The sequence below is a fragment of the Mytilus galloprovincialis genome, chromosome 13 (assembly GCF_965363235.1).
Source record: "Mytilus galloprovincialis chromosome 13, xbMytGall1.hap1.1, whole genome shotgun sequence".
NCBI classification, from domain to species: Eukaryota; Metazoa; Mollusca; class Bivalvia; order Mytilida; family Mytilidae; genus Mytilus; species Mytilus galloprovincialis.
Window position 1 is genome coordinate 8,271,336 of NC_134850.1, and position 14,259 is coordinate 8,285,594.

Sequence of the window (14,259 nt, forward strand, 5' to 3'; positions counted from 1 at the left end):
CAAAAGTACCAGGATTATAATTTTTAAGCCAGGAATATGACTGTTAATTCGTTTGATTTATTTGCGCATTGATTTTGCCAGTTCGGTATTTTTGTTATATTTTATTTTTTTCTTAAAGAATCATCATTGGAAACATTCAGAACCAATACAAGTTGGAATCAATGACGATAAAACACATGTGTTGATTTATCAATAAAAATTACCTAATAAGGAAAGTCACTTTTTTCTGGTGACAGCTTAATTCACTTTAATTATTGAACCTTAGAAATTTTAAAGTGTTCTCAAATTCATTTAAATTTTATAAATGAATATTTGTATATGTTTTTTTCAATGAAATAAACAATCATTAATTCCATCAGTATTCTTGACAGATATTGACCTATAGACCATTATATCTATCTCCCCAGTGATAATAAAAAATAATGTGCTTTTTCTGCGGCAATCTATACGCATTTAGGTTAACACTTTTATGATCAATTTGCTTTTGTTTATTTTGACAAAACAACATAATGTAATCTAGATATAAAAAAATCTTATATTTAAACATAATTTGATTTGGATATAACGCGTCTTCTAATTAGCTGACAGTGCTTAGTTTATCAGCTCATAGACATCATTTTGTCATATGACCGTGACGTCACCAACATTTTTTCATAACTAACTTCAGTTTAAAATGCAATTTAAAATTAAATTATAAGGAAAATGTTACAGTCATTCCTTAATTAATTGAATTGAATTATCACTATTCGTATTGTAAGGTACAACACTAAATGCATCCGTACTAAGCATGCTTATGAGTTTTGGTGAACAGGATGGTCAAAAAGAAGACGAGGATCAATATTTAGATGTTAACGATCAAGTTTACGTTGAAACAAATAATGGTGCAACAGCAGGTAATGTAGTCTGTATTTAGAATAAAAAAAAGCTTAAATACACTTATTAATCTTTTTTACTAACTCAACATTATTTTAAAGTATAGACACTTATTCTAACTTTTGTCGTAAACTTAAGACATCTCGCGATATGACTTATGATGGTCTTATGATTACCAATTAGAATTTCAATTACTTTTCATGAATAATTTCATGTACATTACAATAAAAAACAAAAGCTGTGTTGCTCAGTCGGCAAATAGTGAGGGTTTATTGTTCTCCACTTTGCGATCAGAATTTGAATCTCCTGAAACGTAATTTGACTGCTCTTCGTACTCAGGATTTTACAAAATAATTATGCATTTAATTTTTTCCTTATGTAGTACATCATTTACGTATTTGCACAGGCATTTTATCAAGCGGTTACTAACGAACGATTTGTCTAAATACACGAAATGGCTGACGGATTGATTGTTGTGAGTCAGGCAACAGTAAGCCAAACACTATTTAGGATTATTCGTAACAGATGATATTTAATTTCGGAAATAAATGCGATCTTTACATCATTGCGAAAATGGCTACGGATATGAAACAGCAATAACAAAAACCTTGGATTTCAAATTTTGATTATCGTTATAGGAAGAATTTTTGACATTGAAATATTTAATGAAACATTTGTATTCATTTTCAACAATCGCAATAATAAAAGTTTGCTAAATTTTTGAATGAACGGTTACCTGACCGTCTTAAAATATAGTGTACTTTTACATACAAATAAAAAAAAAATACATTGCTGACAAGAAAAAATAATCCAGTCGCTGTTCAATCAAAGCAGTTTGCAAAATTGTAACAAATGGTTTGTGCAAAGGCTTAGAATCACATCCTAATACATTGAAAAATAAGGTATATCATATGTAAAAGGGTTGCTGCAATGTGCCCATTACGTGAAATAGGTCTAACATATTGCATCAAGTTTTTTCCCATTCGTTTGACGAGTTCGAGCTTTTGATTATGTCATTTGATAAGGGACTTTCCGTTTTGAATTTTCCATGGAGTTCTTTTTTTAACATATTTGTTGGTACAACGTATAACTTAGTTTAGAATAAAGATGAATGTGACACTTTTTCTTTTTTATATTTCAACATCACGCTGACAGGAGTACTCTCATCCTCTCGAAAATAAAATAAAAAATGTTTGGAATAAAGAACAGCAATACAAGCACTGTTCCTTTGCTTTTTCTGTATCTTTTGCTGTGCATTTACTAGTTTTTTTTTATGAATATTCACTCCATATTCTGTGTTTTCTATTTCATAGAGGTTGTCTTGTCATTTATAATGTCGTTTGTTCAAAACTGGTATTTTGACGGTTTTTTCTTTACAATTGGATCTTTTGATAAAACAGCATATTAACTGAAGAAAAGTGATATTCAGAACGCTAACCGATACATGCTTTTGTAAGTCTTGTGTGGACGAAACGCACTTCTGACGTATTACATTTTAAACCTGGTGCCTTTTGTTAGCTATTATTCGTGTGTTTCTTTGTCAAATATGTTCTCCTATGTATTTGTATTGTAGTCCTGTAATGTTGTGTTGTCATTTTAATGTTATATTCAACATGGTAATTAAAGCTGGAGGTTTTGGCATGCAACAAAATCAGGTTCAACCGACCATTTTTTTTCTTTTTAAAAAAATGTCCTGAACCAAGTCAGAAATATGGTCATTGTTATATTATAGTTCGTTTCTGTGTGTGTTACATTTTAACGTTGTGTTTCTTTTGTGTCGTTTGTTTACTTTTATATTTGAGTGTGAATTCATATTATTATAAGACGTGTCACGGTACTTTTCTATCCCAAATTCATGTATTTAGTTTGGATGTTATATTTGTTATTCTCATAGGATTTTGTATAATACTTAGTGTTACATTTTTATGTTGTGTCGTCATTCTCCTCTTATATTTAATGCGTTTCCCTCGGTTTTGGTTTGTGACCAGGATTTGTTTTTTTCTATCGATTTATGAGTTTTGAACATCCGTATACTACTGTTGCTTTTATTTTGCATGTATAATTATGATAAAATTTCGATGTATACTTAACTAGATTGGTTTTGATAAACACTTGTAATTATATACATTTATTTTTGGGGAATATGGAATGAAACAATCATTGTCTTTTGTTTTGTAAAATCTGTGTTTAAATGATTTTCGTAAACAATGATATTTACTTCGGATGTTGGCCTCAAAGTTTCATCTTGATTCGCTCTTCAACATTTGCAAAAGACTTTAGATATTCAATTAATTCTGGCATTATATTGTTTTAGAGGTTACAAAAACTCTACTTAATGAGCCTCAGCAAAATGCCGTTTCGGAGCCAGATATTGCAGATAACATCAACACATCCTCTCGTACACCACCAACGCCAACAATGGCCATAAACAGAGATCAGGGCAAGTGTGAGCAGCAACCTTCTTCCCCTTCACCTCAATCTGAACAATCTACGCAGCAAGAAAAAGAAAAAGTAACCGAAACAACAAAAACAAAAACATCAAAGACAAATGATAAAATTCTCCAATTTATTTTGTCAGAGTGCAACAGTGGTCAATACAAGATGAAAGCGGTACCAATTGATCTATGGGATTTCGGGGGTCAAAAAATATACTACATGACCCATCAATTGTTTATTTCCAGCAGAGGCATTTTTATCATTATTTTTAATGGAAGCAAAAGTATCAACAAGGAAATGTCAGACCTGTCATATCTTCCTGGCCAAAAAGGAAAAAAAACAACTGCAGGTAACATTAAATAATTTGAGCATAGTAAGTAACTTATATGTTTCGGTAAATCAAGCGAACATACTAAATACGCATACCAGGTGTCCAGGTTATGGGAATGAAGTCTTGAATAGTTGTTACCTTAACTGCAATCACCGTTCTTCACATTCCATTGTAACAAAATTATTTGTTCAAATACAATGATTGATGAATCAAAAGTAGTGTTTAATTTAAATGAAGTTTCTCCTGTAAGGGGATAGAACTTGGGCGAGGAAGATAACTTTTATGTCTTTTTGGAAGGTGCGATGTTATTATTTGGCTTTTTGAATAGTAATCAATCATATGTATCTCGTCTATACGTTGATTTGGAATTGAAAGCAACAACACCACAGAGAATGGCACATGTAACATAAAGGATAGTGAATCATTCTTTAAATCCTAAGTGATACGGGCTGAAAATGGATAATCAATCCAACATTATGCTGGACGAAATGCTGCTAGTATAATTCAATTCAAAGTTTTCAATTCGAAGTTTTATTGCCATATAAACTTTATAGTTTGTGAAATATAACAACAACAAAAACAAATAAAGACAATAACTTAGTAACTCAATATATATATACAAATTCAGGAAAATATTAAAGGGTCCCCTGTCCTCAGTTTTATTGACTTTTGTTATAAAGGATCCTTGTTTATTCACTTGTGTTGGTGTTGATGGGTTTGATGAGACAGTCATTAAAGTGAGAGGGTTAGCGCTATAGAACCAGGTTTAATCCACCATTTTCTATATTTGAAAATGCCTGTACCAAGTCAGGAATATGACAGTTCTTGTCCATTCTATTTTGATACGTTTTGTTATTTGATTTTGCCATGTGATTATGGACTTTTCGAATTGATTTTCCTCTAAGTTCAGTATTTTTGTGATTTTACTTTTTAAGTATATATATAACTTTGTCATTGTCAGTGAGATTAGCAAATGAATTACTTTCTCTGTTAATGCAATTAAAATATGTAAATCTAATATTTGAATCGTAAGAACAATTTATAAAGAAATGTTTCTCATCATCTAGTACTTTGCATTTTTTGCAAAGTCTCTCTTCGCGAGGAATTTTAAAATGCCTTCCTTTTTCAATTAATAATGAATGGTCACTGAGTCTAAGTTTTGTAATTATTTTTTTAAATTCAGAGTTTGAGTAAGAGAGATTTAATGTAAACATAGCGTATCAAATGAAATGCTTAATCTATTTCAGTGTATTTGCTACATTGGGTGAATTCTATACTCACATACTGCAAAACATCAAAGGAAGGGTTCCCAAAAATCCTTTTTGTTGCAACTCACAAAGATTTGATAAGTAAGGTTAGTATATAAATGTATAAAACTTACCTTTCTCAAGTCAGTCCTTTGTTTAAAATTTGTTTGTAATGAGATTTGTTTAAGAAGTCAAACAAATATGTTTATGATTGCTAATTGAGATCTTAAATAATAAAACGGATGAGTGAGGAAAAATGTCTTCAACAATTATTATAAAATGTATTTTTATAGTACTAGTTACTGGTCAATTATATCAAAACTAAATTTGTGTAGGTAAAAGAAATACATATAAAACTAAATTTCAAAACTTTCTCTTTGACAGACTAAGGTTATTAAACATAAGACTAAACTTACTGCTTCAATAGAGGAATTGTTTAAAGATCATACAGGAAGAAAACATCTTGAAATCGATCATCTGTTCTTTGTCAATGCAAGAGACAAAGATGACCCAGAAGTAGATCAATTACGCAAGACCATAGTAGATGTTGCTTTTTCGCATCCAAGATGGGGAGAGTTAATGCCAACTGTATGTGTTCCTTTGGACATACAACTAATGCAGAGAGCCGAAGAAGGCATGAAAATTATGTCAATAAAGGAAATTGAAGAAATAAATTCCGCAAATGGGGTGATGGTTCTGACACAGTCCCAACTCACTACCTTTTTGAAGATACAGCACGCGCTCGGAAAATATATATATTTCAATGAAGGACCATTAAACAAATATGCTGTTATTGATCCCACCTACTTAGTTGAAGTCTTAAGATCTGTTGTCACTGAAGAAGAGTTCTGGCCTAAAACAGAAGATATCAGAAACATATACGTAATTTTACGAGACAAAGGAATTTTAACAAAAGCAGACCTTTTAAAGTTATGGGAGCAAGAAGAATATCGCTCATTGGAAGGCTATAAAGATTATATGATTAAAATGCTGATACACCTTGATATTTTAATTGAACCTAGATCAAGTTTCCTATCCGAAATTCAGGTACCTGAAAATGAGATATTCTATCTAGTGCCTTGTATGATTAAACAGCCAGCTAAAAGGCCAAACATCAAAGTCGACTCTAGTATCTACTTAGCTTATGCTTTCAACGAAGAAGTCATACCTCCAGCTTTTATGTACCGATTTCTTGGTAGTTTGATGTCCATGTGGAAAATCAAGTCTATGTTCACTGATAGCGCCATCGTTGCTGTTGACAAATGTCATGAATTGTTAGTATATGCAGACCGAAAAAGGCTTGTTCTTGAACTTCTTCATACGACAAACAAGAAATGTATCATCGCAACTGTTGCATCGACTGTACAGGAATGCTTGACAAGGTCCATCATAGAAATATCAAAATTTTATTGGTCGGCAACAAATAGCACTGCTTCAACTGGTTCAGAGTCATCCAGTATGAAGACCATACCAGAGTTTTCATGTGTGATTCACGAGAAAAAAATTAAAAAACAACAGCGAATCATTCCATATACCATAGAGTTTGGTGTTAAATGTACTTCTGGTCTATGCTTCTTCCAACATAACCTAACGACAGAGAATCAAAACTACCGTTGGAAATGTCCCAAGCACAAGAAACAACATGATACCAGTGATCTTAGACTTTGGTTTGCTGAAAAGGGATTACACTTTGTCAATGAGGTACAATAATTTAGCAAATGTGTAGTAGTATTTTATGATTAGGAGTAACACACATTTCTTCTAGAGGTTATTAGTGTGTTAAATGGGTCACTGACTCCCAAACTTCGGACTGTATATTAAGTCTGTGGGTAATCTCTCTAGAGTTTACACATAAAAAGATAAGTTAAATACTAACAATTCTTCTATACCCTAACATTCGCAATTTTTCATTGATATCTTTTTCCATTGACTGCTATGTACGGTCAATACACACTGTATATATATTTTTCGTTTAATGTTATTTTTCTATCTCTGGATATGTTTTTTTCATACATTTAAACTGAACATCACTCTAAATAAGTGGAAGGTCCAGCCTACCGTACAAGCCCGTTCAAATATTCGGCTTTAATTGAAAAGTGATTCCATGTCATGCCATATATTATAATCAATCGCAAATTGATCCCAAAACAAATCCTTATTTTTTTCTAATCTTATTATGACATGTATACCTTTTTCTAGAATTTCGAAAAATGAACTAGAATATTATTCGTCATAACAGAAATAACACAATAATGTAACTAACTAACTGTATTGTTTCAGAATTTTGGATTGGTTTGTTCAAAGACGTGCCCAGGTAATACTTTGAATAATATAGCAGTACTAATTATCGAACGTAATATGCATCCTATTTCCATTTATAAAACATAAAGTAACATTGCAGGATAATTTTTTTATGTGAGAACCTTAGATATTATATCCAGTCCTACATTTACATGATTAAAAGCTACGAAACTTCGTTACAAGAGTTATCGCCAAGCGAACATAAGGAACATATATACGGACAAATAGATGCATTGGTTATTTACATGGAAACGCAAATAGTACATGCATATCAGAACAAGAACATGTTTATGAATATGAACCCTGTTTTGACTAGACCGACATACTGGGAATGATTTTAAATGTGCTAGTTCCGCAGGTTAGAGTCGAAAAGTATATATGTTAGAACAAAACACAGTTTTACTGCCGAAAGTCGATGGTTCTCTCTGGTTAAAATTAGGCGAAATTCACAGTCGAATTAAGCAGCTACTGATTAACTGGCAAAAATGTATGTGCGTTTTCTGCCTTCTTTGGGAGGGGAGATCTACATTTGCATTCTAATTGGTTTATCAAACAATTAAATAGTTTCATACCTGTATCATTTTGGTAGCAGACGGTAGTTTCGTCTATGTTTTCCAAACTTAAAAGTAATTGGTCCTCTACTTGAATATCATGATTTTTCCCTTGTATTGTATGGTATTATAAAATAAAGTGATGCGAAACCCACCAGTCTGACGAGTGTTAAAAGTGGCTAATGATAAATCAGAAATTCTAATATGGTATGACGTACTTCTTTTGCTTTGTGGATAAACCCTTGCTCTAAATCCAATAAAATGTGTTTGCACATGCGTATATTGACTACTGCAAACAATAAAATGGAGGTTCATGGAAGAGCCTTCACAAACTGTCTACACTTATACACATCGGACATAGAAATTACCTTAATTGTCCCAATCAGAATCGAAATAATTGCTGCAAGCTATACTTTATTGTACTTTTAACATGGGTAGGCATTATATTCGTGTTATTTTATCTCTCGCTCGGTCAAAAAAAAACCACGAATATGATGCCTACCCTTGTTGAACTACAATAAAGTATAGCTTGCATCCATTATTTCTTTAATGAGTAAGTGCTTTTGGTGTCTATTTGGGACTGGGGTACGTTATATTTTGTATTCATTAAACACAACTTTGAGTGAAATTTTGTTAGTTTGGGCTGGGGTTTTTTTCAGGTTTGGGCGAGTTGGAAATAGAACAGTGTCCTACAGACCAACAAATTGGACGGCTTGTTGCGGGTTTAAAACTAGAAGTAGTTAAGGAGCTATTTGTTCATCTTGAAATGCCAATGAATAAATGGGATGAGATAGAACACAATTACCCATGCTCTGCGGACCTCAAGATGTTTGCATTGTGGGAATGGAAACAGAAAGCAGAAATGCCAACATTTGGTGCCTTGAAATATGCTTTAACTAAAGTTAATCAAGATTTCCACAAATTATGTGAAGTAAGTCAATATAAACGCATTTCAATAAATTTTTCATGGTGTTGTTTTGTTCATTTTTACTCCTTAAATGAGTGAAATTATACCTTGCCAGAATGAATATTATATCTTCAAAATTAAAAGCTCAACTTGAGCTTGTTATGTGTTACTTGAAACAGCAGACTTTCCTCTTTTAGAATTTTCTTAGGGGGTAAGGTAAATTTTTTTTAAACTTTGTTTTTCATGGCATAAAATGTTGACGCTCCTTGATCTCCTCTCCTCTCCATTCTTCAGAAATCAGCTATTGGATCGATGAAACTTTAAAATAGACACAAATTTGGAAGTGCAACATTTGGTTATCATGTACATAGTTCTCTACACCCCATTCAACCATTGGGTAACGTTCTAACGATGTGCAAAGTATATTTTGCGCCTGTCCCAAGTCAGGAGCCTCTGGCCTTTGTTAGTCTTGTATGATTGTTAATTTTAGTATCTTGTGTATAAATGACGTCCATTATCACTGTACTAGTATACATATTTTTTAAGGGGCCAGCTGAATGACACCTACGGATGCGGGAGTTTCTCGCTACATTGAAGACCCATTGGTGGCCTTCGGCTGTTGTCTGCTCTATGGTCGGGTTGTTGTCGCTTTGACACATTCCCCATTTCCTTTCTCAATTTTATATACATTTTGAATAAACTATATAAATATATTTGTGCTACCGACTAAAAACGGAAATCATATTGTAACAAGTCGTTTGTTGATGTGGATCATAAATGTTTCTCGATTCTCGTTTTTTTTAAAATTAGATTAGACCTTAGGTTTTCACGTTTGAATGGGTTTACACTGGGTTTTTTTGTTGGACCCTTTTATAGCTTGCTGTTCGATGTGAGCAAAAGCTCCGGGTTGGGGACTGTACTTTGACCTATAATGGTTTACTTTGCCAAATTATGATTTGGATGGATAGTCTCATATCAAATCCTACTGCATTTATCTGAATGAAATGTCTCCCTTTGTATATAAAATTGAGAGTAGACATGGGGAATATTTCTCACCATACTGAGGCGCAAAAATGCTACGTGGTTTATAGATATGGAATATGTGGTGTGAATGCCAATGAGACAACTCTCCATCCAAATAACAATCTATAAAAAGTAAACCATTATAAATCATAACGGCCTTTAACACGTAACCTAGGCTCACACCGAACAAAAAGCTATAAAGGGCCCCAAAATTACTAGTGTAAAACCATTGAAACGGGAAAACCAACGGTCTAGTCTATATAAAAAACGAGAAACGAGAAACACGTATAAATTACATAAACAAACGACAACTACCGTATATCATATTCCGGACTTAGAACAGGTGCAAACATTTGCAAATGGATTAAACGCTACGTTTTAATGACACCAAACCTTCTCCCTTTTTCGGAAACAATTGTATAACATCACAACATAGAAAAACACACGACAAAATATCAATTGGAAGGCTTAACTCAATCAAAAAACGTAAATTAACACATATGTTTTGTGAGATATCAACCCTCCCCCTATACCTCTAGCAAATATAGAATAAAGAAACACATAGCAATACGTTCAGTAAACCCCAGTTTAAAAGTTTAAAAGAAGTGCTAGTCTGATGTTAGAATAGGTAACTAAAGAAACTTTTAGAATGTAGGATAATTCTATTAATTAAATCATTTTTATAGTCGTTAACATTTCAAGATTAAAAAAAGCTTTTTGTTTTAGAAAATAATAAACATTGGACAGATCTTTTGATAGGGGGAATATTTAGATTAGCAGTTGTCCCCTAAAGGATAATGTTAATGTTGAAAAAAATCCTAACAGATGAACCAGTGGTTTTAAAATGTTTCCTTTCTGAATAAAGACAAAACAAAGTCAATTGAAGAAACTGGTGAACAAATATAATGAACGTATTTTTGTCAAAATACATTTCTTGTATATATCTAACGATATAACAGAATGTTTGTGGGGGAGGAAACCAGCTCGACAGTGGGTATGTCTGATATGGCTTGTACATGGTACTAATCCTATCAATTTAAATAATTGCAGGTCTTCAGAGAAGTAGAGATACCTTCTTGTAGTGAGTATAGATTTAAAATGTGTTTTTCCCATTCTTGTTTTAAGAATAACTGTTTGCTTCGAGAATCCATTGAAAATATGTTAACATATTTTGACATAATGTAAAAAGTATACGATTTTCTTTAACTTTTTTTTTATCTTTTGATATTAAAAAAATGGTACGCTTTCAAAATATTTTATTAGCTTTTAATGTTTATTATTTTTCTGATAGGTATACCAACAGACACATTGACATGTGTTCCAGATGAATCTATATTAGAAAACTTGTCAAACAGCATTGGAAATGACAACATGCAGCTTGGATTGGAACTGGGATTAAAGGGTGCAGAGTTGCAGGACATTGCTTTCCAGCATAAAACAAGATTGATGGAACAAACAAGAGAAATCTTTAGAAGGTGGAGCAAACGTAGACAGCCATTGTCTGTTTTAGCAAAGGCATTTATCAGAATTGATAAATTTGGCGTGTTTACCCGATGCTGTTCAAATTAGTTTTGAAGTTACTGTATTGAAATTGTACAAATTACAGTAAATTTAGTCGAAGTATACATTTTGTAATCATATGACTAATACGTGAAACTTGTAAATATTATTAAGAGCAAAGACGGCATGTAAACGTAAGGTATTCTATGCTGTTTTATTTATATATATATATATATATAATAACAAATAATGTGTGTACATTTTTTTTAATTTTTACTTTAAATGGAGAAGTAGCGAGGAGTTTTAAGATTGTTATCAAGTTTCCTCATTTTAAGCTCACCTGGCCCAAAGTGCCAAGTGAGCTTTTTTTATCACTTGGCGTCCGTCGTCCGTCGTCCGTCGTCCGTCGTCCGTCGTCGTCGTCGTCCGTCGTCCGTCGTCGTCGTCGTCCGTCGTTAGCTTTTACAAAAATCTTCTCCTCTGAAACTACTGGGCCAAATTTAACCAAACTTTTGCACAATCATCATTGGGGTATCTAGTTTAAAAAATGTGTCCGGTGACCCGGTCAACCAACCAAGATGGCCACCAGGACTAAAAATAGAACATAGGGGTAAAATGCGGTTTTTGGTCTTTAACTCAAAAACCAAAGCATATACAACAAATCTGACGGGGTTAAATCGTTCATCAGGTCAAGATCTATCTACCTGAATTTAGAACAAATCTGAAGAAGGATAAAATTGTTTATTAGGTCAAGATCTATCTGGCCTAAATTTTCAGATGAATCGGACAACCCGTTGTTGGGTTGCTGCCCCTGAATTGGTAATTTTATGGAAATTTTACTGTTTTTGGTTATTATCTTGAATATTATTATAGATAGAGATAAACTGTAAACAGCAAAAATGTTCAGCAAAGTAAGATTTACAAATAAGTCAACATGACCGAAATGGTCAGTTGACCCCTTTAGGAGTTATTGCCCTTTATAGTCAATTTTAACCATTTTTCTTAAATCTTAGTAATCTTTTACAAAAATCTTCTCCTTTGAAACTACTGGGCCAAATTAATCCAAACTTGTCCACAATCATCATTGGGGTATCTAGTTTGAAAAATGTGTTCGATGACTCGGCCATTTAACCAAGATGGCCGCCACAGCTAAAAATAGAACATAGGGGTAAAATGCAGTTTTTGGCTAATAACTCAAAAACCAAAGAATTTAGAACAAATCTGAAGAAGGGTAAAATTGTTTATTAGGACAAGATCTATCTGGCCTAAATTTTCAGATGAATCGGACAACCCGTTGTTGGGTTGCTGCCCCTAAATTGGTAATTTTAAGGAAATTTTGCTGTTTTTGGTTATTATCTTGAATACTATTATAGATAGAGATAACCTGTAAAAAGCAATTATGTTCAGCAAAGTAAGATTTACAAATAAGACAACATGACTGAAATGGTCAATTGACCCCCTAAGGAGTTAATGTCCTTTATAGTCAATTTCTAACAATTTTCATTGGGCCAGGTTCAATATAGATAAATAATTGTAAGCAGCAAGAATGTTCAGTAAAGTAAGATGTACAAACACATCACCATCACCAAAACACAATTTTGTCACGAATCCATCTGTTTCTTTTGTTTAATATTCACATATACCAAGGTGAGCGACACAGGCTCTTTAGAGCCTCTAGGTTTTTTTTTATGTCAACGAGATATTTTTGAAGAATATAAACAGAAAAAAATTACTAGTGTTTCCAATTTAAAAACAATATTTGTTGTATGAATTCTTAGTTTAAAAACTGTGATATCATCTGAAAACTTTGGGGGATATAAAAATGGAAGGACTTTTTAATGTTTTAAGATTAAGGACATTTAATAGAAATCGGCAAGATGAGAAATAATTTCACTTAAAGTTTGGGTTACACCATTTTGTTTTCAAATTTAATGTTATGTTTTGTATAATGTGAACACAGTTGATTTGTCCAATAAAACTTATTTCAACATTAAGTGTTCATTCTGTATCATTATAAATAGAAGAACGAGTAGTGGGGAAATGACCAAAGAGATAAAAAAAACAACAAAAAAAACGATACAATCACCTATAGGACATATAACGGTCAACTTTCAATTTTCAACAAGAACCCGGTGTTTATACCAATTAACAAGTTAACAATAGCCAGAATGAACAGCAGTTTTAATAAATATGAATAGAGATTATCACAGATCTAGTACCAAGTTAACCGAAGAAAAGAAAACATTTAGATATATAACTAAAGACTAACACTGGAAAGGATTATTATTCAGGTAAGGCACATAAACCAGTTTATTTAATACTTCAATTACATAATAGATATAATCAATCTAATAACAACACTGAGTCAAATAATGCCCGTAGATACGCAAACCAAACTGACAGTACTTAGATATAAGATCCAAGTCACAATTTGTAAAAGTAAACCATGATAGGTCAAAGTACGTCCTTCAACACGGAGTCTTGGCTCATACTGAACAGCAAGCTATAAATGGCCATAAATATGACAAGTGTCATAAGGAGGAAAACAAACGGTATAACTTACATAAATCAAAGTGCTGGATAGCACCTGTTGAAAGTGTGCAACGGTAGATTGTAATATTTCAAATAGGTTGTAAATGTGTAGATTGCGTTGTTAACTTTTTTTCCTGCTTTAAAAAAAAAGTTACTTAATACAAGAAATAATTGTAACAGGATGCTGTTATGAAGTCTCCCAAACATAGCTCATATAATTAGTCATTCCCACGGTCGCCTGACATTGTGCAAAGTCCAGTACAAATTGGTTAGGTCTAGTAAAGTGATATGCATAAGTGACGCCTAGGGATGCCCTGAATGTCATTCAAATCTTCTTGAAATCATGAACAGGAATATTTATGATTTAGGGGTAGGGATCTGGACCGTTTACAAGTTCTCAAACAGGAAGGAGGTTGGGGTGAGAGTGACCCTAGGGGACTAGCCTTTTATTTCATCTGATTTGTTTTATTATTCCGTACAAGAATACATATGGTTTTGTGGTGGGGATCTTGACTGTTTACTAGTTCTCAAAACAGGATGGGGTGGGGTGACACCAAG

At 32.8% G+C, this 14,259-nt stretch overlaps 1 protein-coding gene across 1 annotated transcript; it reads left to right on the top strand.

Annotated features, from left to right (window-relative positions):
* Window positions 1-5,293: 5,293 nt before the first annotated feature.
* LOC143056873 (uncharacterized) lies at window positions 5,294-13,159 on the top strand. Its single transcript, XM_076230051.1, has 5 exons — window positions 5,294-6,588; window positions 7,168-7,201; window positions 8,399-8,670; window positions 10,720-10,750; window positions 10,961-13,159. The coding sequence occupies exons 1-5, from the start codon at window positions 5,467-5,469 to the stop codon at window positions 11,236-11,238; spliced, it is 1,737 nt and encodes a 578-aa protein (XP_076086166.1). The 5' UTR covers window positions 5,294-5,466; the 3' UTR covers window positions 11,239-13,159.
* The last annotated feature ends 1,100 nt before the right edge of the window (window positions 13,160-14,259 follow it).

Excerpts from the sequence above, each read along its gene's own strand:
- LOC143056873 (XM_076230051.1), top strand. The coding sequence starts at position 5,467 with ATGCCAACTGTATGTGTTCCTTTGGACATACAACTAATGCAGAGAGCC. Across the intron at positions 7,202-8,398 it reads TTGTTCAAAGACGTGCCCAG|GTTTGGGCGAGTTGGAAATA; the intron begins GTAATACTTTGA and ends GGTTTTTTTCAG. Across the intron at positions 10,751-10,960 it reads AGTAGAGATACCTTCTTGTA|GTATACCAACAGACACATTG; the intron begins GTGAGTATAGAT and ends TTTTTCTGATAG.